The sequence below is a fragment of the Entelurus aequoreus genome, linkage group LG07, assembly GCF_033978785.1.
Source record: "Entelurus aequoreus isolate RoL-2023_Sb linkage group LG07, RoL_Eaeq_v1.1, whole genome shotgun sequence".
Lineage (NCBI taxonomy): Eukaryota > Metazoa > Chordata > Actinopteri > Syngnathiformes > Syngnathidae > Entelurus > Entelurus aequoreus.
Window position 1 is genome coordinate 10,513,392 of NC_084737.1, and position 26,967 is coordinate 10,540,358.

At 34.8% G+C, this 26,967-nt stretch overlaps 1 protein-coding gene across 1 annotated transcript in view; it reads left to right on the forward strand.

The window, feature by feature from the left end:
- LOC133653252 (brefeldin A-inhibited guanine nucleotide-exchange protein 2-like) overlaps positions 1–26,256 on the forward strand; it is a 44,895-nt gene extending 18,639 nt beyond the window's left edge. The window contains exons 6-7 of the mRNA XM_062052333.1: positions 26,062–26,169; positions 26,215–26,256. Of these exons, the coding sequence (XP_061908317.1) occupies positions 26,062–26,169; positions 26,215–26,256 (150 nt within the window). The remainder of the gene's footprint in view (positions 1–26,061; positions 26,170–26,214) is intronic.
- Positions 26,257–26,967: the final 711 nt, after the last annotated feature.

Here is a 26,967-nt window from a genome sequence, read left to right on the forward strand (position 1 = left end):
ATATGTGTGTATATATATATATATATATGTGTGTGTATATATATATATATATATGTGTGTGTATATATATATATATATATATATGTATGTATGTATGTATGTATGTATGTATGTATGTATGTATGTATGTATGTATGTATGTATGTATGTATGTATGTATGTATGTATGTATATATATATATTTATATGAGGTTCTTTGAGGACAATTTTTGCGGAAAATTCCTAAAAACAGCACAGTTCTCCTGCCATGTACACTTTATAGATATAATCTTTGATTGTCATTTTTGCTGCAGATTCCCAAAAAAAGCAGCTCACTCCTGTTTTACACTTTAGAGGATCTTTGACTCGCGTTTTTGCAGTGGATTTCTACAGAAGGGCTCTGCTGTTTTTAGGAATCTGCTGCAAAAAACGCTCGTCAAAGATCCTCTATACATGCAGGAGTGTTTTGATGTTTTTAAGAATCTGCTGCAAAAACAGTAGTTAAAGACATTTTAAATATGACTTGTGGGCTCTGCTGTTTTTAGAAATCCACTGCAAAAACGCGTGTCAAAGATCCTCTAAAGTATAAAACAGGAGTAAACCGCTTTTTTTTTTAATCTGCTGCATAAACGCTCGTCAAAGATCCTCTATACATGCAGGAGTGTTTGGATGTTTTTAAGAATCTGCATGAAAAACAGTAGTTAACGGTATTTTAAATATGACTTGTGGGCTCTGCTGTTTTTAGAAATCCACTGCAAAAATGTAAGACAAAGATCCTCTAAAGTATAAGACAGGAGTGATCCGCTTTTTTTCAGAATCTGCAGTAAAAATGCCAATCAAATATCCTCCCTATATGGCAAAAATGGTGGTCAAAGAACCTCTCTCTCTCTATATATATATATATATGACAGAAGGGCTCTGCTGTTTTTAGGAATGTGCTGCAAAAGCGCTGGTCAAAGATCCTCTATTGTTTGTGTTACCTGGCGTGTTGTCGCTGTGATGCTGCGTCTGTGGCTGCTTCAAAGTGCTGACTCTGGCTTTTTGCAGAGCAGATTGCGTCGCTGTCAGACTGCTGGCTTCCAATTAGGCGTGCGGCAGATGAGGCGGAATATTCTAGCGAGGATGACGTCACGAGGCAGAGTGAATACCCCCATAATTGTTGTTGCTTTTTTTTAGTCTTAGTGAAAACATTTCTTTGATTAATTGCCTTAATTATTGTCACGCCTTTTGGCCCGATGCGGATCCAGATGGTAGGAGACGGCCCGGCGTCACGTCCGCCGTCCCGTCTTATTAATTTGGCGCCGGGTCCATCTGAGCGCGGCAATCTGTTGTCCTCTTCTTACCGCCGTGATATCAGGACGTCAAATATTCAGAGATGCGTTCATGTGCTCGACTAGCTCGTGTTTAGTGGGCGTGCTAACGTGCTAATGTGGCGTCTCCGCCGTGCGTACAAAAGTCGACGCCGCTTTTTTTAATTCATCCTATTTTTCAGAGACCAAAACTAACAAGCTTATTTTTTAATGCATGTTATGTATGGTCTGGTGCATTCAAGGCAGCTGGGAAATTAGAGCGCTCACAAGGCAAAACATGACAGCTTTCAGTTTGTAGCCATTTCTGTTTGTGTAATCATGTCTCTTTAAAGTAAATCTCAATAAGTGTTCCTGAGCCCATGTGGTGATATCCTTTACACACCGATGTCTCTTTTCGATGTAGTACCGCCTGAGGGATCGTAGGTTCCAAACCATTCCAACATCAACACATTCCACTCATCCTAGACATTCAAACTACCATTTTTCCACGTTCAGCACATTTCCAGGAATTCCTTTTTTTTGACTACACCTTTTCCTTTTTTCATCATTTCAACTGTTTCCACCGTCAAAACATTTGTTCTTAGTCAGGACAAAAAAACAAGTTGATTTAGGAACTAGAAACATTCCCAGTTTTCCCAAATTTCCAGGAATTCCATAATACCACTTCTCAATTAAAAAACTGTTATTACTTCAAACATTTTTTTGACGGATTTAAACAATTCCAACACCAACCAATTTAGTTCATTCAGGACATTCATGCTCCTATTCATTTTCCGAAAAGCTCACTTTTCCCCAAATTCCCAAATTTCCAGGAAGTTCCAATTGAAAAAAAATGAATGTGACATTTTTCCAAGTTGCACAATTCCCACATTTTTCAACCTATTCAAACCATTCCAACATCAACACATTCCACTCATCCTGGACATTCAAGCTACCGTTTTTCCACGTTCAACACATTTCCAGGAATTCCTGTGTTTTTCTAACCCTATTTTCAACCTTTGTTCGTTTGACTACTCCTTTTCCTTTTTTCATCCCATTTCCACTGTTCCACCGTCAAAACATTTTTCTTAGTCAGGACAAAAAAAAGTTGATTTAGGAAATAGAAACACTCCCAGTTTTCCCAAATTTCCAGGAATTCCATAGTACTACTTCTCAATTAAAAAACTGTTATTACTTCAACATTTCTTGACGGATTTAAACAATTCCAACACCAACCAATTCAGTTCATTCAGGACATTCATGCTCCTAATCATTTACAAAAAAAATCCCGCTTTTCCCAAAATTTCCAAATTTCCAGGAAGTTCCCATTGAAATGAACGGGAAATTTTTCCAAGTTGCATAATTCCCACATTTTTCAACTTATTCAAACCATTCCAACATCAACACATTCCACTCATCCTGGACATTCAAGCTACCATTTTTCCACGTTCAACACATTTCCAGGAATTCCTTTTTTTTTTTTGACTACCCCTTTTCCTTTTTTCATCCCATTTCAACTGTTCCACCGTCAAAACATTTGTTCTTAGTCAAGACAAAAAACCAAGTTGGTTTAGGAACTAGAAACGTTCCCAGTTTTCCCAAATTTCCAGGAATTCCATAATACCACTTCTCAATTAAAAAACTGTTATTACTTCAACATTTTTTTGACGGATTTAAACAATTCCAACACCAACCAATTCAGTTCATTCAGGACATTCATGCTCCTAATCATTTACAAAAAAATCCCGCTTTTCCCAAAATTCCCACATTTCCAGGAAGTTCTCATTGAAATGAATGGGGCATTTTTCCAAGTTGCACAATTCCCACATTTTTCAACCTATTCAAACCATTCCAACATCAACACATTCCACTCATCCTGGACATTCAAACTACCATTTTTCCACGTTCAACACATTTCCAGGAATTCCTTTTTTTTTTGACTACCCCTTTTCCTTTTTTTCATCCCATTTCAACTGTTCCACCGTCAAAACATTTTTCTTAGTCAGGACAAAAAAACCAAGTTGATTTAGGAACATTCCCAGTTTTCCCAAAATTTCCAGGAATTCCATAATACCACTTCTCAATTAAAAAACTGTTATTACTTCAACATTTTTTGACGGATTTAAACAATTCCAACACCAACCAATTCAGTTCATTCAGGACATTCATGCTCCTAATCATTTTCCGAAAAGCTCACTTTTCCCCAAATTCCCAAATTTCCAGGAAGTTCCAATTGAAAAAAAATGAATGTGACATTTTTCCAAGTTGCACAATTCCCACATTTTTCAACCTATTCAAACCATTCCAACATCAACACATTCCACTCATCCTGGACATTCAAGCTACCATTTTTCCATGTTCAACACATTTCCAGGAATTCCTTTTTTTTTTTTGACTACCCCTTTTCCTTTTTTTATCCCATTTCAACTGTTCCACCGTCAAAACATTTTTCTTAGTCAAGACAAAAAACCAAGTTGGTTTAGGAACTAGAAACATTCCCAGTTTTCCCAAATTTCCAGGAATTCCATAATACCACTTCTCAATTAAAAAACTGTTATTACTTCAACATTTTTGACGGATTTAAACAATTCCAACACCAACCAATTTAGTTCATTCAGGACATTCATGCTCCTAATCATTTTCCGAAAAGCTCACTTTTCCCCAAATTCCCAAATTTCCAGGAAGTTCCCATTGAAATGAATAGGACATTTTTTCCAAGTTGCACAATTCCCACATTTTTCAACCTATTCAAACAATTCCAACATCAACACATTCCACTCATCCTGGACATTCAAACTACAATTTTTCCACCTTTAACACATTTCCAGGAATTCCTGTGTTTTTCTAACCCTATTTCCAACCTTTGTTCGTTTGACTACTCCTTTTCCTTTTTTCATCCCATTTCCACTGTTCCACCGTCAAAACATTTGTTCTTAGTCAAGACAAAAAACCAAGTTGGTTTAGGAACTATAAACATTCCCAGTTTTCCCAAATTTCCAGGAATTCCATAATACCACTTCTCAATTAAAAAACTGTTATTACTTCAACATTTTTTTGACGGATTTAAACGATTCCAACACCAACCAATTTAGTTCATTCAGGACATTCATGCTCCTAATCATTTTCCGAAAAGCTCACTTTTCCCCAAATTCCCAAATTTCCAGGAAGTTCCCATTGAAATGAATAGGACATTTTTTCCAAGTTGCACAATTCCCACATTTTTCAACTATTCAAACTATTCCAACATCAACACATTCCACTCATCCTGGACATTCAAGCTACCACTTTTCCACATTCAACACATTTCCAGGAATTCCTATTTTTTTCTAACCCTATTTCCAACCTTTGTTTGACTACTCATTTTCCTTTTTTCACCCCATTTCAACTGTTCCACCGTCAAAACATTTTTCTTTAGTCAGGACAAAAAAAAGTTGATTTAGGAAATAGAAACACTCCCAGTTTTCCCAAATTTCCAGGAATTCCATAGTGCTACTTCTCAATTAAAAAACTGTTATTACTTCAACATTTTTTTGACGGATTTAAACAATTCCAACACCAACCAATTTAGTTCATTCAGGACATTCATGCTCCTAATCATTTTCCGAAAAGCTCACTTTTCCCCAAATTCCCAAATTTCCAGGAAGTTCCAATTGAAAAAAATGAATGTGACATTTTTCCAAGTTGCACAATTCCCACATTTTTCAACCTATTCAAACCATTCCAACATCAACACATTCCACTCATTCTCGACATTCAAACTACAATTTTTCCACGTTCAGCACATTTCCAGGAATTCCTTTTTTTTTTTTTTGACTACCCCTTTTCCTTTTTTCATCCCATTTCAACTGTTCCACCGTCAAAACATTTGTTCTTAGTCAAGACAAAAAACCAAGTTGGTTTAGGAACTAGAAACGTTCCCAGTTTTCCCAAATTTCCAGGAATTCCATAATACCACTTCTCAATTAAAAAACTGTTATTACTTCAACATTTTTTGACGGATTTAAACAATTCCAACACCAACCAATTTAGTTCATTCAGGACATTCATGCTCCTAATCATTTTCCGAAAAGCTCACTTTTCCCTAAATTCCCAAATTTCCAGGAAGTTCCAATTTAAAAAAAATGAATGTGACATTTTTCCAAGTTGCATAATTTCCACACTTTTCAACCTATTCAAACCATTCCAACATCAACACATTCCACTCATCCTGGACATTCAAGCTACCATTTTTCCACGTTCAACACATTTCCAGGAATTCCTTTTTTTTTTGACTACCCCTTTTCCTTTTTTCATCCCATTTCAACTGTTCCACCGTCAAAACATTTTTCTTAGTCAAGACAAAAAACCAAGTTGGTTTAGGAACTAGAAACATTCCCAGTTTTCCCAAATTTCCAGGAATTACATAATACAACTTCTCAATTAAAAAACTGTTACTACTTCAACATTTCTTGACAGATTTAAACAATTCCAACATTACCCAATTCAGTTCATTTAGGACAGTCATGCTCCTAATCATTTTCAAAAATATCCCGTTTTCCCAAAATTCCCAAATTTCCAGGAAATTCCCATTGAAATGAATGTGACATTTTTCCAAGTTGCACAATTCCCACGTTTTTCAACCTATTCAAACCATTCCAACATCAACACATTCCACTCATCCTGGACATTCAAACTGCTATTTTTTCCACGTTCAACACATTTCCAGGAATTCCTTTTTTTTTTAACTACTCCTTTTAATTTTTTCATTCCATTTCACCTATTCCAGCGTCAAAACATTTTTTTAGTTAAGACAAAAAAACAAGTTGGTTTAGGAACTAGAAACATTCCCAGTTTTCCCAAATTTCCAGGAATTCCATACTACCACTTCTCAATTAAAAAACTGTTACTACTTCAACATTTCTTGACAGATTTAAACAATTCCAACACCAACCAATTCAAAACATTTATGCTCATAATAATTTTTTTTAAATCCCACTTTTCCCCAAATTTCCAGGAATTCCATAATACCACTTCTCAATTAAAAAACGGTTACTACTTCAACATTTATTGACGGATTTAAACAATTCCAAAACCAACCAATTCAGCCAATTCAGGACATTCATGCTCTTAATAATTGTTTCAAAAATACCACTTTTCCCCAAATTCCCAAATTTCCAGGAAGTTCCCATTGAAATGAATGTGACATTTTTCCAAGTTGCGCAATTCCCACATTTTTCAACCTATTCAAACTATTCCAACATCAACACATTCCACTCATCCTGGATATTCAAACTACCACTTTTCCACGTTCAACACATTTCCAGGAATTCCTATTTTTTTCTAACCCTATTTCCAACCTTTGTTTGTTTGACTACTCCTTTTCCTTTTTTCCACCCCATTTCAACTGTTCCACCGTCAAAACATTTTTCTTTAGTCAGGACAAAAAAAAGTTGATTTAGGAAATAGAAACACTCCCAGTTTTCCCAAATTTCCAGGAATTCCATAGTACTACTTCTCAATTAAAAAACTGTTAATACTTCAACATTTCTTGACGGATTTAAACAATTCCAACACCAACCAATTCAGTTCATTCAGGACATTCATGCTCCTAATCATTTACAAAAAAATCCCGCTTTTCCCAAAATTCCCAAATTTCCAGGAAGTTTCCATTGAAATGAATGGGACATTTTTCCAAGTTGCACAATTCCCACATTTTTCAACCTATTCAAACCATTCCAACATCAACACATTCCACTCATCCTGGACATTGAAGCTACCATTTTTCCACGTTCAACACATTTCCAGGAATTCCTTTTTTTTTTTTTTTGACTACCCCTTTTCCTTTTTTCATCCCATTTCAACTGTTCCACCGTCAAAACATTTGTTCTTAGTCAAGACAAAAAACCAAGTTGGTTTAGGAACTAGAAACGTTCCCAGTTTTCCCAAATTTCCAGGAATTCCATAATACCACTTCTCAATTAAAAAACTGTTATTACTTCAACATTTTTTGACAGATTTAAACAATTCCAACACCAACCAATTTAGTTCATTCAGGACATTCATGCTCCTAATCATTTTCCGAAAAGCTCACTTTTCCCCAAATTCCCAAATTTCCAGGAAGTTCCAATTTTAAAAAAATGAATGTGACATTTTTCCAAGTTGCATAATTTCCACACTTTTCAACCTATTCAAACCATTCCAACATCAACACATTCCACTCATCCTGGACATTCAAGCTACCATTTTTCCACGTTCAACACATTTCCAGGAATTCCTTTTTTTTTTGACTACCCCTTTTCCTTTTTTCATCCCATTTCAACTGTTCCACCGTCAAAACATTTTTCTTAGTCAAGACAAAAAACCAAGTTGGTTTAGGAACTAGAAACATTCCCAGTTTTCCCACATTTCCAGGAATTACATAATACAACTTCTCAATTAAAAAACTGTTACTACTTCAACATTTCTTGACAGATTTAAACAATTCCAACATTACCCAATTCAGTTCATTTAGGACAGTCATGCTCCTAATCATTTTCAAAAATATCCCGTTTTCCCAAAATTCCCAAATTTCCAGGAAATTCCCATTGAAATGAATGTGACATTTTTCCAAGTTGCACAATTCCCACGTTTTTCAACCTATTCAAACCATTCCAACATCAACACATTCCACTCATCCTGGACATTCAAACTGCTATTTTTTCCACGTTCAACACATTTCCAGGAATTCCTTTTTTTTTTTAACTACTCCTTTTAATTTTTTCATTCCATTTCAACTATTCCAGCGTCAAAACATTTTTTTAGTTAAGACAAAAAAACAAGTTGGTTTAGGAACTAGAAACATTCCCAGTTTTCCCAAATTTCCAGGAATTCCATCATACCACTTCACAATTAAAAAACGGTTATTACTTCAACATTTTTGACCGATTTAAACAATTCCAACACCAACCAATTCAGGACAGTCATGCTCCTAATGATTTTTTTTTAAATCCCGCTTTTCCACAAATTCCCAAATACCCAGGAAGTTCCCATTGAAATGAATGTGACATTTTTCCAAGTTGAACAATTCCCACACTTTTCAACCTATTCAAACCATTCCAACATCAACACATTCCACTCATCCTGGACATTCAAGCTACCATTTTTCCACGTTCAACACATTTCCAGGAATTCCTTTTTTTTTTTGACTACCCCTTTTCCTTTTTTCATTCCATTTCAACTGTTCCACCGTCAAAACATTTGTTCTTAGTCAAGACAAAAAAAAAAGTTGATTTAGGAACTAGAAACATTCCCAGTTTTCCCAAATTTCCAGGAATTACATAATACAACTTCTCAATTAAAAAACTGTTACTACTTCAACATTTCTTGACAGATTTAAACAATTCCAACACCAACCAATTCAGGACATTTATGCTCATAATATTTTTTTTTAAATCCCACTTTTCCCCAAATTTCCAGGAATTCCATAATATCACTTCTCAATTAAAAAACTGTTACTACTTCGACATTTATTGACAGATTTAAACAATTCCAAAACCAACCAATTCAGCCAATTCAGGACATTCATGCTCCTAATAATTGTTTTAAAAATCCCACTTTTCCCCAAATTTCCAGGAAGTTCCCATTGAAATGAATGGGACATTTTTCCAAGTTGCACAATTCCCACATTTTTCAACCTATTCAAACCATTCCAACATCAACACATACCACTCACCCTGGACATTCAAACTACCATTTTTCCATGTTCAACACATTTCCAGGAATTCCTGTTTTTTTTTCTAAACCTATTTCCAACCTTCAACATTTCTTGACAGATATAAACAATTCCAACACCAACCAGTTCAGTTCATTCAGGACATTCATGCTCCTATTAAAAAAAATCCCACTTTTCCCAAAATTTCCAAATTTCCAGGAAGTTCCCATTGAAATGAATGGGACATTTTTCCAAGTTGCACAATTCCCACATTTTTCAACCTATTCAAACCATTCCAACATCAACACATTCCACTCATCCTGGACATTCAAACTACCACTTTTCCATGTTCAACACATTTCCAGGAATTCCTATTTTTTTCTAACCCTATTTCCAACCTTTGTTCGTTTGACTACTCCTTTTCCTTTTTTCATCCCATTTCAACTGTTCCACCGTCAAAACATTTTTCTTAGTCAGGACAAAAAAACAAGTTGATTTAGGAACTAGAAACACTCCCAGTTTTCCCAAATTTCCAGGAATTCCATAATACTACTTCTCAATTAAAAAACTGTCACTACTTCAACATTTCTTGACAGATTTAAACAATTCCAACACCAACCAATTCAGGACATTTATGCTCATAATAATTTTTTTTTAAATCCCACTTTTCCCCAAATTTCCAGGAATTCCATAATATCACTTCTCAATTAAAAAACTGTTACTACTTCAACATTTCTTGACAGATTTAAACAATTCCAACATTACCCAATTCAGTTCATTTAGGACAGTCATGCTCCTAATCATTTTAAAAAATATCCCGTTTTCCCAAAATTCCCAAATTTCCAGGAAATTCCCATTGAAATGAATTGGACATTTTTCCAAGTTGCACAATTCCCATGTTTTTCAACCTATTCAAACCATTCCAACATCAACACATTCCACTCATCCTGGAGATTCAAACTGCTATTTTTTCCACGTTCAACACATTTCCAGGAATTCCTTTTTTTTTTAACTACTCCTTTTTATTTTTTAATTACATTTCAACTATTCCAGCGTCAAAACATTTTTTTAGTTAAGACAAAAAAACAAGTTGGTTTAGGAACTAGAAACATTCCCAGTTTTCCCAAATTTCCAGGAATTCCATAATACTACTTCTCAATTAAAAAACTGTCACTACTTCAACATTTCTTGACAGATTTAAACAATTCCAACACCAACCAATTCAGAACATTTATGCTCATAATAATTTTTTTTAAATCCCACTTTTCCCCAAATTTCCAGGAATTCCATAATACCACTTCTCAATTAAAAAACTGTTACTACTTCGACATTTATTGACGGATTCAAACAATTCCAAAACCAACCAATTCAGCCAATTCAGGACATTAATCCACTTTTCCCCAAATTCCCAAATTTCCAGGAAGTTCCCATTGAATTGAATGGGACATTTTTCCAAGTTGCACAATCCCCACATTTTTCAACCTATACAAACCATTCCAACATCAACACATTCCACTCATCCTGGACATTCAAACTAACACTTTACCAAGTTCCAAACCAAATTCCGGTTTTCCTGGAAATTCCGACTCTTCAACATTGAAACTATACTACATCCTGTCAGCATTTCAGTCCAACTTCAGCATCGGAGCATTCCATAGTTATATTGTTGAAATTCACAATTGGCAATAAAATAACAATTGTCCACAGCTTGGACTGATCAGCTGACTTTGAGAGGAAACGAGCAGTCGGACGGGAGTTAACGACGTCTCGACGTTTAAAAGTCGACTTAAGCGTGTTTTCACGACGGCGTTTGCTGACAGGGAAGACATTTTCCACACATGGCTGCAGGGCTCGGGGAATTAACACTTTCCCTATTTTGCCGCGGAGAATTAACCGGGAGACGTCAAGCGCGTCTTGACAGCGTCGGCGGCTTGATCGTGACTTGTCGCCGGATGCGGAGATGTCAGATGTTGCACCTCGTGGCGCCGCCTTCTAATCATAGCTCAGCGCTCTTTTATTCCTGCTTGTTGAACACAACTTTTTCTTTTGCACGCCAACTTTTTGTCTTCACCGCTTTGACTGGCAGCTCGGCGCCGATGCTCGCCGCCGTGTAACCGACACGCCGCATTAATTGCTGCTTTCAGGTGAGGGGGTGCGGCGGGGGGGGGGAGTTACCGCGGCAACTGATGCGGTTAGCGTGTGCTCCTTCTTCTTCTTCTTTGGATGTGTGAGATGAAAATGTCACGGCAGGTTCGTTTGTGTTCTGATTGCCAGCCGCGCCTCATCCATTGTTGCGGGAAATCAGGGAATGTCATAACAGCGGCGCTCAGGTCGCTCCCGCCGCTGAGCGATCAATGAGGAGTAAAAAGAGATATTGATCGGCAAATCTGACGCTCCGTAGAGTCGGCGGTTGTTAGGGAGGCGATGCTAGCACGCTTGTGCTAACCCTTTTGACACATGAGACTTTTCTGTGTGGTTTGTCTGATAATTGAACTGTGGAGGCTCCTTGTTGTATTCACCTTAATAAAGAAGTACTGCATCAAAAGCACACAATAGTGGATTGATAGGGTGTTATTACTATGTGAGCGACATGCTAACATTACATTTTAGCTTCATTCAATATTAACAACATCAGCAAAGCTATGTGAGCGACGTGCTAACATTACATTTTAGCTTCATTCTATATTAACAACACTAGCATAGCTATGTGAGCGACGTGCTAACATTACATTTTAGCTTCATTCTATATTAACAACACTAGCATAGCTATGTGAGCGACGTGCTAACATTACATTTTAGCTTCATTCTATATTAACAACACTAGCATAGCTATGTGAGCGACATGCTAACATTACATTTTAGCTTCATTCTATATTAACAACATTAGCATAGCTATGTGAGCGACGTGCTAACATTACATTTTAGCTTCATTCTATATTAACAACACTAGCATAGCTATGTGAGCGACGTGCTAACATTACATTTTAGCTTCATTCTATATTAACAACACTAGCATAGCTATGTGAGCGACGTGCTAACATTACATTTTAGCTTCATTCTATATCAACAACACTAGCATAGCTATGTGAGCGACATGCTAACATTACATTTTAGCTTCATTCTATATTAACAACACTAGCATAGCTATGTGAGCGACGTGCTAACATTACATTTTAGCTTCACTCTATATTAACAACACTAGCATAGCTATGTGAGCGACGTGCTAACATTACATTTTAGCTTCATTCTATATTAACAACACTAGCATAGCTATGTGAGTGTCATGCTAACATCATAAGTACAAAATAGTGTATTATTAGGGTGTTATTGCTAGCATAGCAATGTGAGTCACATGTTGACGTTATTTAAACAATTCCAACACCAACCAATTCAGCTCGTTCATTTAAAAAAAAAATCCTGCTTTTCCCCAAATTCCCAAATTTCCAGGAATTTCCCATTGAAATGAATGGGACATTTTTCCAAGTTGCACACTTCCCACATTTTTCAACCTATTCAAACCATTCCAACATCAACACGTTCCACTCATCCTGGACGTTCAAACTACCATTTTTCCACGTTCAACACATTTCCAGGAATTCCTGTTTTTTTCTAACCCTATTCCCAACCTTTTTTGTTTGACTACTCCTTTTCCTTTTTCCATCCCATTTCAACTTTTCCACTGTCAAAACATTTTTCTTAGTCAGGACAAAAAACCAAGTTGGTTTAGGAACTAGAAACATTCCCAGTTTTCCCAAATTTCCAGGAATTCCATAATACCACTTCTCAATTAAATAACTGTTATTACTTCAACATTTCTTGACAGATTTAAACAATTCCAACACCAACCAATTCAGGACATTCATGCTCCTAATCATTTTCAAAAAAATTCCACTTTTCCCAAAATTCCCAAATTTCCAGGAAGATCCCATTGAAATTAATGGGACATTTTTCGAAGTTGCACAATTCCCAAATTGTTCAACCTATTCAAACCATCCCCCCTTCAACTAATTCCACTCATCCTGGACATTCAAACTACCATTTTCCACATTCAACACATTTCCAGGAATTCCTGGGGGTTTTTCTAAGCCTATTTCCAACCTTTTTCGTTTGACTACTCCTTTTCCTTTTTTCATCCCATTTCAACTGTTCCACCGTCAAAACATTTTTCTTAGTCAGAACAAAAAAACAAGTTGATTTAGGAACTAGAAACATTCCCAGTTTTCCCAAATTTCCAGGAATTCCATAATACTACTTCTCAATTAAAAAACTGTTACTACGTTAACATTTCTTGACAGATTTAAACAATTCCAACACCAACCACTTCAGGACATTCATGCTCATAATCATTTTCAAAAAAATTCCACTTTTCCCAAAATTCCCAAATTTCCAGGAAGATCCCATTGAAATTAATGGGATATTTTTCGAAGTTGCACAATTCCCAAATTGCTCAACCTATTCAAACCATCCCCCCTTCAACACATTCAACTCATCCTAGACATTCAAACTACCATTTTCCACATTCAACACATTTCCAGGAATTCCTATTTTTTTCCTAACCCTATTTCCAACCTTTTTTTTTTGACTACTCCTTTTCCTTTTTTCATCCCATTTCAACTGTTCCACTGTCAAAACATTTTTCTTAGTCAAGACAAAAAACCAAGTTGATTTAGGAACTAGAAACATTCCCAGTTTTCCCAAAATTCCAGGAATTCCATAATACCACTTCTCAATTAAATAACGGTTATTACTTCAACGTTTCTTGACAGATTTAAACAATTCCAACACCAACCAATTCAGTTCATTCAGGATAGCCATGCTCCTATATATTTTCCAAAAAATCCCACTTTTCCCAAAATTCCCAAATTTCCAGGAAGTTCCCATTGAAATGAATTGGACATTTTTCCAAGTTGCACAATTCTCACATTTTTCAACATATTCAAGCATCCCCCATTCAACACGTTCAACTCATCCTAGACATGCAAACTACCATTTGTCCACGTTCAACACATTTCCAGGAAATCCTGTTTTTTTTCTAACCCTATTTCCAACCTTCAACATTTCTTGACAGATATAAACAATTCCAACACCAACCAATTCAGTTCATTCAGGACATTCATGCTCCTAATCGTTTTCAAAAAAATCCCACTTTTCCCCAAATTCCCAAATTTCCAGGAAGTTCCCATTGAAATTAATGGGACATTTTTCCAAGTTGCACAATTCCCACATTTTTCCAATTCCACATTATTCAAACCATTCCAACATCAACACATACCACTCATCCTGGACATTCAAACTACCATTTTTCCATGTGCAACACATTTCCAGGAATTCCTGTTTTTTTTTCTAAACCTATTTCCAACCTTCAACATTTCTTGACAAATATAAACAATTCCAACACCAACCAGTTCAGTTCAGTCAGGACATTCATGCTCCTAATAAAAAAAATCCCACTTTTCCCAAAATTTCCAAATTTCCAGGAAGTTCCCATTGAAATGAATGGGACATTTTTCCAAGTTGCACAATTCCCACATTTTTCAACCTATTCAAACCATTCCAACATCAACACATACCACTCATCCTGGACATTCAAACTACCATTTTTCCATGTGCAACACATTTCCGGGAATTCCTGTTTTTTTTTCTAAACCTATTTCCAACCTTCAACATTTCTTGACAGATATAAACAATTCCAACACCAACCAGTTAAGTTTAGTCAGGACATTCATGCTCCTAATAAAAAAAATCCCACTTTTCCCAAAATTTCCAAATTTCCAGGAAGTTCCCATTGAAATGAATGGGACATTTTTCCAAGTTGCACAATTCCCACATTTTTCAACCTATTCAAACCATTCCAACATCAACACATTCCACTCATCCTGGACTTTCCCAAGTTCCAAACTAAATTCCGGTTTTCCTGGAAATTCAAACTCTTCAACATTCAAACCATTCTTTCATTTATATTACATCCTGTCAGCATTTCATTTCAACGTCAGCATTGGAGCATTCACACGCCATTCCTTCAGGAATTGCCTCATCTAGTTAAGTGTAATATTCTACTGCATGTATCAGCCAGTTGTGTTCCACCCCCGCCCAGCAGGTGGTGCTAGTGCGCCCCATAAGTCCTGTTTATGGTCTCTTGTATAAGTTAAAAGTACCAATGATTGTCACTCAAACACTAGGTGTGGCGAAATTATCCTCTGCATTTAACCCATCACCCTTGATTACCCTCCTGGGAGGTGAGGGGAGCAGTGAGCAGCAGCAGTGGCCACGCCCGGGAATCATTTTTGGTGATTTCACCCCCAATTCCAACTTTTGATGCTGAGTGCCAAGCAGGGAGGTGACGGGTCCCAGTTTTATAGTCTTTGGTATGACTCGGCCGGGGTTTGAACTCACAACCTACCCATCTCAGGGCGGACACTCGACATGGTTGATGAAATATGCAACGGTGTCCTTTCCAGGCGCATATTTACACAAAGTTTGCATGGCGTTCGGTCAAAGCGTGTAACTCCCCAGCATCTTAGCGACCATTCCTGGCTGGGATTTACTGCAGGAAGTGTTGACCTTTGAAGGCTGTTAAAACAGGAAGAGCTAACATGATTGACAGGTTCCTGCGCCGCCTCCCTTGAAGTATTCCGTCGCGCACGTCGGACAACAGCTCGCCGTAAAAGTGCGAGCACTTAGCGTCGGGGGAAAGTCGCGCGTGGGCTGACAAACAAGCGTAAATCCGCCACCCCGCCGGTGCCAAGGCTCTGCTTTAACGGATAAAGCTCCTAAACGTTTCAGCCGGCGGATTTACGGCGGACACTTTGGCTTTTCTGACCTTTGCATATCTCCGACTGAAGGTATAAATTTGTGCTGACACAGATTGGAGGTTTTAAGAGCGCTTTATGACATGCTAAATCTCCGCTAACGCTCGCCGGGCGCTGGTGTTGCGAGCTCGGCGAGGGCGGTCGCCTTCTGCAGACTGCCTGCACGCATTTTGTGAAAGTTCTTGTGCAGTTGTGTCTTTCTTTTATAATGAATACAGAGTAATGATGATGTCCTGGAAATCAGGGAAACAAACATGGAGACGTCATGAAACATGTTGGGTTGTTTTACGTAGAAGGTCATTGTCATGTAAGCAAAAAAATAATAATAATATATATATATATATATATATATATATATATATATATATATATATATATATATATATATATATATATATATATATATATATATATATATATATATATATATATATATATATATATACATATGTAAAGTACCCATGATTGTCACACACACACTAAGTGTGGCAAAATTATTCTCTGCATTTGACCCATCACCCTTCATCACCCCCTGGAAGGTGAGGGGAGCAGTGAGCAGCAGCGTTGGCCGCGCCTGGGAATCATTTTGGTGATTTAACCCCCCCAAAAAAAATAAAATAAATATATATATATATATATATATATATATATATATATATATATATATATATATATATATATATATATATATATATATATATATATATATATATATATATATATATATATATATAAACACACACACATATATATTTTTACACTTTTAGTGATAGAAAAAAACGAAATAATAATACAAATGTTTTATTGGTAAACTATCACAATATAATACTAAATGTGTTCTTACTAGTACTGCAATTTAATATGAAATAATATTCAATATTAATATAAACACTAGGTGTGGCGAAATTATTCTCTGCATTTGACCCATCACCCTTAATCACCCCCTGGAAGGTGAGGGGAGCAGTGAGCAGCAGCGTTGGCCGCGCCCGGGAATCATTTTGGTGATCTAACCCCCAATATATATATATATATATATATATATATATATATATATATATATATATATATATATATATATATATATATATATATATATATATATATATATATATATATATATATATATATATATATGGGGTTAAATCACCAAAATGATTCCCGGGCGCGGCGCCGCTGCTGCCCACTGCTCCCCAAGGGGATGCAGAGGACAAATTTCACCACATCTAGTGTGTGTGTGACAATCGTTGGTACTTTAATCTTTAATATGTGTATATATATATATATATATATATATATATATATATATATATATATATATATATATATATATATATATATATATATATATATATATATATATATATATATATATATATATATATATATATATATATATATGTATATATATATATATATATATATATATATATATATATATATATATATGTGTGTGTGTATATATACAGTATATGTGTATATATACAGTATATGTGTATATATATATGTCTTAATTAGATTATCCAAAAAATAGTGCTCGATACCATGGTAGAGCGTAATATGTATGTGTGGGAAAAAATCACAAGACTATTTCATCTCTACAGGCCTGTTTCATGAGGGGTTTCCTCAATCCTCAGGAGATTCATCAATCCTCAACTCCTGAGGGTTGAGGAAACCCCTCATGAAACAGGCCTGTAGAGATGAAATAGTCTTGTGATTTTTTCCCACACATACATATATATATATATATATATATATATATATATATATATATATATATATATATATATATATATATATATATATATATATATATATATATATATATATATATACGTATGTATATATATATATACGTATGTATATATGTATATATATATATATACGTATGTATATATGTATATATATATATACGTATGTATATATGTATATATATATATATGTACGTATATATATATATATATATATATATATATATATATATAAATATATATATATATATATATATATATATATATATATATATATATATATATATATATATATATATATATATATATATAATACATATATAAACACACACACATATATATACTTACACTTTTAGTAATAGAAAAAAACGAAATAATAATACAAATGTTTTATAGGTAAACTATCACAATATAATACTAAATGTGTTCTTACTAGTACTGCAATTTAGTATGAAATAATATTAAATGTTAATATAAAATAATATTACAAATATTCTTAATCATGGTGATCAATTTAATATTAATACAAACACATTGAAAAATTACCACAACATGACATTATATCCTTGTAATGCCACCAAATATTTACAAACAATATATGTTTATTATACTAATTTATTGTGTATTTATTTTCATTAAGCATATTACAATATACTTTATCCGTGTGGGGCATATGCCTTTTTTTTTTTTTTTTTTTTGCAAAACATGACCATGCAAAAAATATGTAGAGGTGAAAAAAGCCTAAAAAATAAAATTAATAAAAAAAAAAAAATATTTTCACTATTTACATTCAAACAATTAAATTACCTGTTAACTTAATAACAAAATATATATGACAAATTTAGTAAAAAAACAACAACAACTAAATAATAAAAATGTTTTATAGGTAAACTATCACAATATAATACTAAATGTGTTCTTACTAGTACTGCAATATAATATAGAATAATATTAAATATTAATGTAAAATAATATTACAAATATTCTTAATCATGGTGATCAATTTAATATTAATACAAACACATTGGTAAATTACCACAACATGACATTATATACTTATAATACCACCAAATATATACAAACAATATATGTTTATTATACTAATTTATTGTGTATTTATTTTCATTAAGCATATTACAATATACTTTATCCGCGTGGGGCATATGCCTTTTTTTTTTTTTTTTTTTTGCAAAACATGACCATGCAAAAAATATGTAGAGGTGAAAAAAGCCTAAAAAATAAAATTAATTTAAAAAAAAAAATATTTTCACTATTTACATTCAAACAATTAAATTACCTGTTAACTTAATAATAACAAAATATATATGACAAATTTAGTAAAAAAAACAACAACTAAATAATAAAAATGTTTTATTGGTAAACTATCACAATATAATACTAAATGTGTTCTTACTAGTACTGCAATATAATATAGAATAATATTAAATATTAATGTAAAATAATATTACAAATATTCTTAATCATGGTGATCAATTTAATATTAATACAAACACATTGTTAAATTACCACAACATGACATTATATACTTATAATACCACCAAATATATACAAACAATATATGTTTATTGTATGATTGTATTGTGTATTTATTTTCATTAAGAATAATACAATATACTTTATCCGTGTGGGGCAGTTGAGCGAGAGTATTTGGCATATGCATTTTATTTATTTATTTTTGCAAAACATGACCATGCAAAAAATATGTAAAGGTAAAAAAAAAGGCTAAAAAATACAATTAATAAAAACTAAAATACAAAAAAAAAAGTCCTTGCACTGTTTACATTAAAATTATTAAAGTACCTGTTAAATTGATAATAACAAAATAATTGACCCTTTTAGTAATAGAAAAAGACGAAATAATAAAAAAAATGTTTTATAGGTAAACTATCACAATATAATACTAAATGTGTTCTTACTAGTACTGCCATTTAATATGAAATAATATTAAATAATTGTATAAAAGAATATTAAAAAGATATATAATACCACCAAATATTTACAAATAATATATGTTTATTATACAATTTTATTGTGTATTTATTATAATTACATGTGCAAAGTTAAACTAAATGTTTGCAATAATTGTAGAATTACAGTAACTTAACACTTCCTATATTTAATATACTGTACCTAATGAATTGGCAGCTCATGCAAAACATGACCATGCAAACAATATGTAAAGGTAAAAAAAGGCTAAAAAATACAATTAATAAAAACTAAAATACAAAAAAAAATGTCCTTGCACTGTTTACATTCAAACAATTAAATTACCTGCGATATTGACAATAACAAAATAATTATGACCCTTTTAGTAGTATAAAAAAACGAAATAATAATAAAAATGTTTTATAGATAAACTATCACAATATAATACTAAATGTGTTCTTACTAGTACTGCCATTTATTATGAAATAATATTAAATAATTATATAAAATAATATTAAAAATATATATAATACCACCAAATATTTACAAATAGGATATGTTTATTATACAATTTTATTGTGTATTTATTATAATTACATGTGCAAAGTTAAACTAAATGTTTGCAATAATTGTAGAATTACAGTAACTTAACACTTCCTATATTTAATATACTGTACCTAATGAATTGGCAGCTCATGCACAACATGACCATGCAATTAATATATAAAGGTAAAAAAGTCTAAAAAATACACTTAATGACATGACTAAAATACAAAAAAAAAATGATTGCACTGTTTACATTCAAACAGTTAAATTACCTGCGATATTGACGATAACAAAATAATTATGACCCTTTTAGTAATAGAAAAAAACGAAATAATAATAAAAATGTTTTATAGGTTAACTTAACACTTCCTATATTTAATATACTGTACCTAATGAATTGGCAGCTCATGCACAACATGACCATGCAAACAATATGGAAAGGTAAAAAAAAGGCTAAAAAATACAATTAATAAAAACTAAAATACAAAAAAAATGTCCTTGCACTGTTTACATTCAAACAATTAAATTACCTGCGATATTGACAATAACAAAATAATTATGACCCTTTTAGTAATAGAAAAAAACGAAATAATAATAAAAATGTTTTATAGGTAAGCTATCAGAATATAATACCAAATGTGTTCTTACTAGTAATGCAATTCAATATGAAATATTAATATAAAATAATGTTGAAAATATATATATATAATACCACCAAATATTTACGAATAATATATGTTTATTATACTATTTTATTGTGTATTTATTATAATTACATGTGCAAAGTTAAACTAAATGTTTGCAATAATTGTAGAATTACAGTAACTTAACACTTCCTATATTTAATATACTGTACCTAATGAATTGGCAGCTCATGTAAAAAAAAAAGAAAAAAAGAATACTGCTGTCTTTTCCTTGAAACTTCATTTGCATGAAATGAAGTTTTTTCCGCGAGTGTCGAAGCACGAGTGCTGCCAGGAGGTTAATTGGCGCCCGTGGAAGTTTACTGGTGAGGTCATCAGATGAAGAACAGGAAGTTAATCTCCCTCAATTTCTCCCAGCGCGATAACGGCGACCTCCGCATAACAACCCATTTCAAGTGGAAGCGTGGAAGGTTCCGGTGCATTTTTTGCGAATTTCACACAAGCGTGGCGCGTTCGCGTTCCCTCGAGGTCGGCGGGTCAGCGGCCTTTTCTCTACGTGTCGCCGGATTAACGTTTCAGTCTCGGAGCAACTCTGCAATTATTTACACTCCTCAGAAAGTAAACACTTGACATTTTTTTCAGCGATAAACGACACAACATAACATCATTTGTTTACTTTTACAACAGTCTACTTTTTGACCCTTCAGGGCCACCGTACGCTTTCAAAAGTTCAAAAAGTATTCATTAAGTACCACCATAATGACAACATTAAAATACAGTAGTGTAGTAGACCTAAGTATTCATTAAGTCCCACCATAATGACAACATTAAAATACAGTAGTGTAGTAGACCTAAGTATTCATTAGTCCCACCATAATGACAACATTAAAATACAGTAGTGTAGTAGACCTAAGTATTCATTAAATACCACCATAATGACCAACATTAAAACACAGTAGTTAGTAGACCTAAGTATTCATTAAGTACCACCATAATGACAACATTAAATACAGTAGTGTAGTAGACCTAAGTATTCATTAAGTACCACCATAATGACAACATTAAAATACAGTAGTGTAGTAGACCTAAGTATTCATTAAGTACCACCATAATGACAACATTAAAGTACAGTAGTGTAGTAGACCTAAGTATTCATTAAGTACCCCCATAATGACAACATTAAAACACAGTAGTGTAGTAGACCTAAGTATTCATTAAGTACCACCATAATGACAACATTAAAATACAGTAGTGTAGTAGACCTAAGTATTCATTAAGTACCACCATAATGACAACATTAAAATACAGTAGTGTAGTAGACCTAAGTATTCATTAAGTACCACCATAATGACCAACATTAAAATACAGTAGCGTAATAGACCTAAGTATTCATTAAGTACCACCATAATGACAACATTAAAATACAGTAGTGTAGTAGACCTAAGTATTCATTAAGTACCACCATAATGACAACATTAAATACAGTAGTGTAGTAGACCTAAGTATTCATTAAGTACCACCATAATGACAACATTAAAGTACAGTAGTGTAGTAGACCTAAGTATTCATTAAGTACCACCTTAATTACAACATTAAAATACAGTAGTGTAGTAGACCTAAGTATTCATTAAGTACCACCATAATGACAACATTAAATATAGTAGTGTAGTAGGCTTAAGTATTCATTAAGTACCACCATAATGACAACATTAAAACACAGTAGTGTAGTAGACCTAAGTATTCATTAAGTACCACCATAATGACAACATTAAATATAGTAGTGTAGTAGGCTTAAGTATTCATTAAGTACCACCATAATTACAACATTAAAATACAGTAGTGTAGTAGACCTAAGTATTCATTAAGTACCACCATAATGACAACATTAAATATAGTAGTGTAGTAGGCTTAAGTATTCATTAAGTACCACCATAATGACAACATTAAAACACAGTAGTGTAGTAGACCTAAGTATTCATTAAGTACCACCATAATGACAACATTAAAACACAGTAGTTAGTAGACCTAAGTATTCATTAAGTACCACCATAATGACAACATTAAATACAGTAGTGTAGTAGACCTAAGTATTCATTAAGTACCACCATAATGACAACATTAAAATACAGTAGTGTAGTAGACCTAAGTATTCATTAAGTACCACCATAATGACAACATTAAAATACAGTAGTGTAGTAGACCTAAGTATTCATTAAGTACCACCATAATGACAACATTAAATACAGTAGTGTAGTAGACCTAAGTATTCATTAAGTACCACCATAATGACAACATTAAATACAGTAGTGTAGTAGACCTAAGTATTCATTAAGTACCACCATAATGACAACATTAAATACAGTAGTTAGTAGACCTAAGTATTCATTAAGTACCACCATAATGACAACATTAAATACAGTAGTGTAGTAGACCTAAGTATTCATTAAGTACCACCATAATGACAACATTAAAACACAGTAGTGTAGTAGACCTACGTATTCATTAAGTACCACCATAATGCCCAACATTAAAACACAGTAGCGTAGCAGGTCTACATGGTCATTAAAAACAAAAACAAGGCAGAGGTTTTACTTAACAAGCATATTTAATTGTTTTGCCGACTGTAACATTACACACAGTTTGAACAGTAACACTGTGTTTGGATATTTAATGAAGTGATACTAGATGGAATCACTCCTCCAACCTATTTATTATGAATCATCTGGAATGGACTTACGCTGTCTTTAAGGTGAAGTGGAGTGGCCATTAGTGACCACAATAATTTGTTAAGTTAAGCTCATGACGCGGACCCTTTTGTTACTGGATTCTAATAAGCTTCCGTTTTGGAGACTTTGTATGTGTGAGTAATATGCAACTATCATGTTTACATTGCTCAACTAAGGACATGTATTGCGTATGTGTAGCCTGTGTGCTAATGTGTGCTTAGCTGTTGTGTAGCTGCAAGCACCCCACAGCCTACCGTCGTTTACCTCGTGTGTTTATTGGAGGACATTTCGATTTTTTGATACAACATGCCGCAGGAATGCTTGTATCAGACCTCACAATTCCGACATACTTTATTAGTCCCTGAGGGGGAATTGAGATTTTTAGCACAATCCCTTTCAAGATCAGACATAACATTACATGGAGAAAGAAGAAGGATCGCTGACGGGTCTGCCAACTTCCAAAAATATTCAGTCAAAGGCTGGACTCCAGGCTAGGGAGTTCGGACTGAGGCCAAGGAAAAAAAACCTCATAGCCATAACACAAATAAAAATGTTACATAGAACCAACAAAACTTGCAACAACAACAAAAAAAGCCGCTAATTCCTCCACTTTGCTTCTTCTCAGCAGTGGGTTAGGGGGAGTGTGTATTATATGATGTCAAGTGTGTATTATATGATGTCAAGTGTGTATTACATGATGTCGAGTGTGTATTACATGATGAGGAGTCCAGCAGGTGTTCCCGGGTAATGGGAGGCCTTTCGGGGGCCCTATTTTCAGACAGTTTAGCAGAGGGTTGCAGCAGGTGTTCCTGGGGGAATGGGAGGCCTTTCGGGGGTCGTCTAAAAAAAAAACTCATAGCCTTAACACAAATAAAAATGTTACATAGAACCAACAAAACTTGCAACAACAAAAAAAAAGCCGCTAATTCCTCCAGTTTGCTTCTTCTCAGCAGTGGGTTAGGGGGAGTGTGTATTATATGATGTCAAGTGTGTATTATATGATGTCAAGTGTGTATTACATGATGTCTAGTGTGTATTACATGATGAGGAGTCCGGCAGGTGTTCCCGGGTAATGGGAGGCCTTTCGGGGGCCCTATTTTCAGACAGTTTAGCAGAGGGTTGCAGCAGGTGTTCCTGGGGGAATGGGAGGCCTTTCGGGGGTTGTCTAAAAAAAAAAACTCATAGCCTTAACACAAATAAAAATGTTACATAGAACCAACAAAACTTGCAACAACAAAAAAAAAGCCGCTAATTCCTCCACTTTGCTTCTTCTCAGCAGTGGGTTAGGAGGAGTGTGTATTATATGATGTCAAGTGTGTATTACATGATGTCGAGTGTGTATTATATGATGAGGAGTCCGGCAGGTGTACCCGGGTAATGGGAGGCCTTTCGGGGGCCCTATTTTCAGACAGTTTAGCAGAGGGTTCCAGCAGGTGTTCCTGGGGGAATGGGAGACCTTTCGGGGGCCCTATTTTCAGACAGTTTAGCAGAGGGTTCCAGCAGGTGTTCCTGGGGGAATGGGAGGCCTTTCGGGGATCGTCTAAAAAAAACCCTCATAGCCCTAGCACACACAAACATGTTACATAGAACCAACAAAACTTGCAACAGAGGGAAGGGAAGTGGGAGCTATGGGGGCCGGCTGCAGCCATTTTTTTTTTTTTTTTTTTCAAGCCGATATCATCCGATACTGACATTTCGTACTCTGTGGCTTTCTGGACGTTTGGACCCCAAGCTGGCGCATTTGTGTGAGGCAGAGGGTTCTAGCAGATGTTCCCGGGTAATGGGAGGCCTTTTGGGGCCCTATTTTCAGGCAGTATGGCGTAATTTGTGTGAGGCAGAGGGTTCCAGCAGGTGTTCCCGGGTAATGGGAGGCCTTTTAGGGCCCTATTTTCAGACAGTTTGGCGTAATTTGTGTGAGGCAGAGGGTTCCAGCAGGTGTTCCCGGGTAATGGGAGGCCTTTTAGGGCCCTATTTTCAGACAGTTTGGCGTAATTTGTGTGAGGCAGAGGGTTCCAGCAGGTGTTCCCGGGTAATGGGAGGCCTTTTGGGGCCCTATTTTCAGACAGTTTGGTGTATTTGTGTGAGGCAGAGGGTTCCAGCAGGTGTTCCCGGGTAATGGGAGGCCTTTTAGGGCCCTATTTTCAGACAGTTTGGTGTATTTGTGTGAGGCAGAGGGTTCCAGCAGGTGTTCCCGGGTAATGGGAGGCCTTTTAGGGCCCTATTTTAAGACAGTTTGGCGTAATTTTGTGAGGCAGAGGGTTCCAGCAGGTGTTCCCGGGTAATGAGAGGCCTTTTGGGGCCCTATTTTCAGACAGTTTGGCGTATTTGTGTGAGGCAGAGGGTTCCTTTTGGGGGATCGTGTCAAAAAACGTCATAATCGTAGCACACACAAACATGTTACATAGAACCAACAAAACTTGCAATAGAGGGAAGGGAAGTGGGAGCTATGGGGGCCGGCTGCAGCCATTTTTTTTTTTTTTTTTTTTTTCAAGCCGATATCATCCGATACTGACAATTCGTACTGACGTTTGGACCCCAAGCTGGCGTGCCACAGGTTGCCTAGCGTCACTTGAGAGTAAAAATAAAAAAGCCGCTAATTCCTCCACTTTGCTTCTTCTCAGCCGTGGACCCTGAGAGGAGTTTCTTGTGTTCTTCTGTAAAAATATCCCAGTCCTGAATAAAACATTCCTCCCCGCGCTTCCAGGCGGTTTTAGCAGCCATCACGGGCGTCTCTCGGCCAATCGGCAGGCGGCTCCGACGGGTCTCGGGCTCGCTGGGGGGAGACCCCCCTCCCCCCACCCCCGTTCACCAGGTTTGTTCTCCAAGTCCAGATCTAGCATCCTGGCGCGTCCATTAGGGCACCTCCAGGCTTTCTCTGGAGGCGCTTGTGAAATATTGACGACGCAAAGACGAGTGCGGGGTAATAACCACGTCAACGCCGTAAGTGCACCCGGCCAGCGTCTCTTACGTCCCATTTATTTTTTACACGGCAAAAACGCACATTTCCTCAGATTTGTGCTGTCATGTTAAAAAAAGACAACGTGTTTTTGTTTTTGTGGTTTGTTTTTTTTCCATTTTTTTTCCATATTTTTATTTTTTATTTTTTTATAAACCTTTATTTATAAATTTGAACATTTACAAACAGTTGAGAAATAATAATCAAAGTAAGTACAAAAACAGTACAAAACAGCGCCGGGGGTTGTAAATTCAAAGTAACTAAAATAGAATGCAAAAAAAAAAAAAAAAATATATATATATATATATATATATATATATATATATATATATATATATATATATATATATATATATATATATATATACATATATATATATATGTATATATATATATATATATATATATATATAACAAACAGTGCACCCGGCCAGCGTCTCTTACATCCCATTTATTTTTTACACGGCACAATCGCACATTTCCTCAGATTTGTGCTGTCATATTAAAAAAAGACAGTTTTTATTTTTTGGTTTTGTTTTTTTCCATTTTTTTTTTTTTTTTATAAACCTTTATTTATAAATTTCAACATTTACAAACAGTTGACAAATGATTTCCTCAGATTTGTGCTGTCATATTAAAAAAAGACAACCTTTT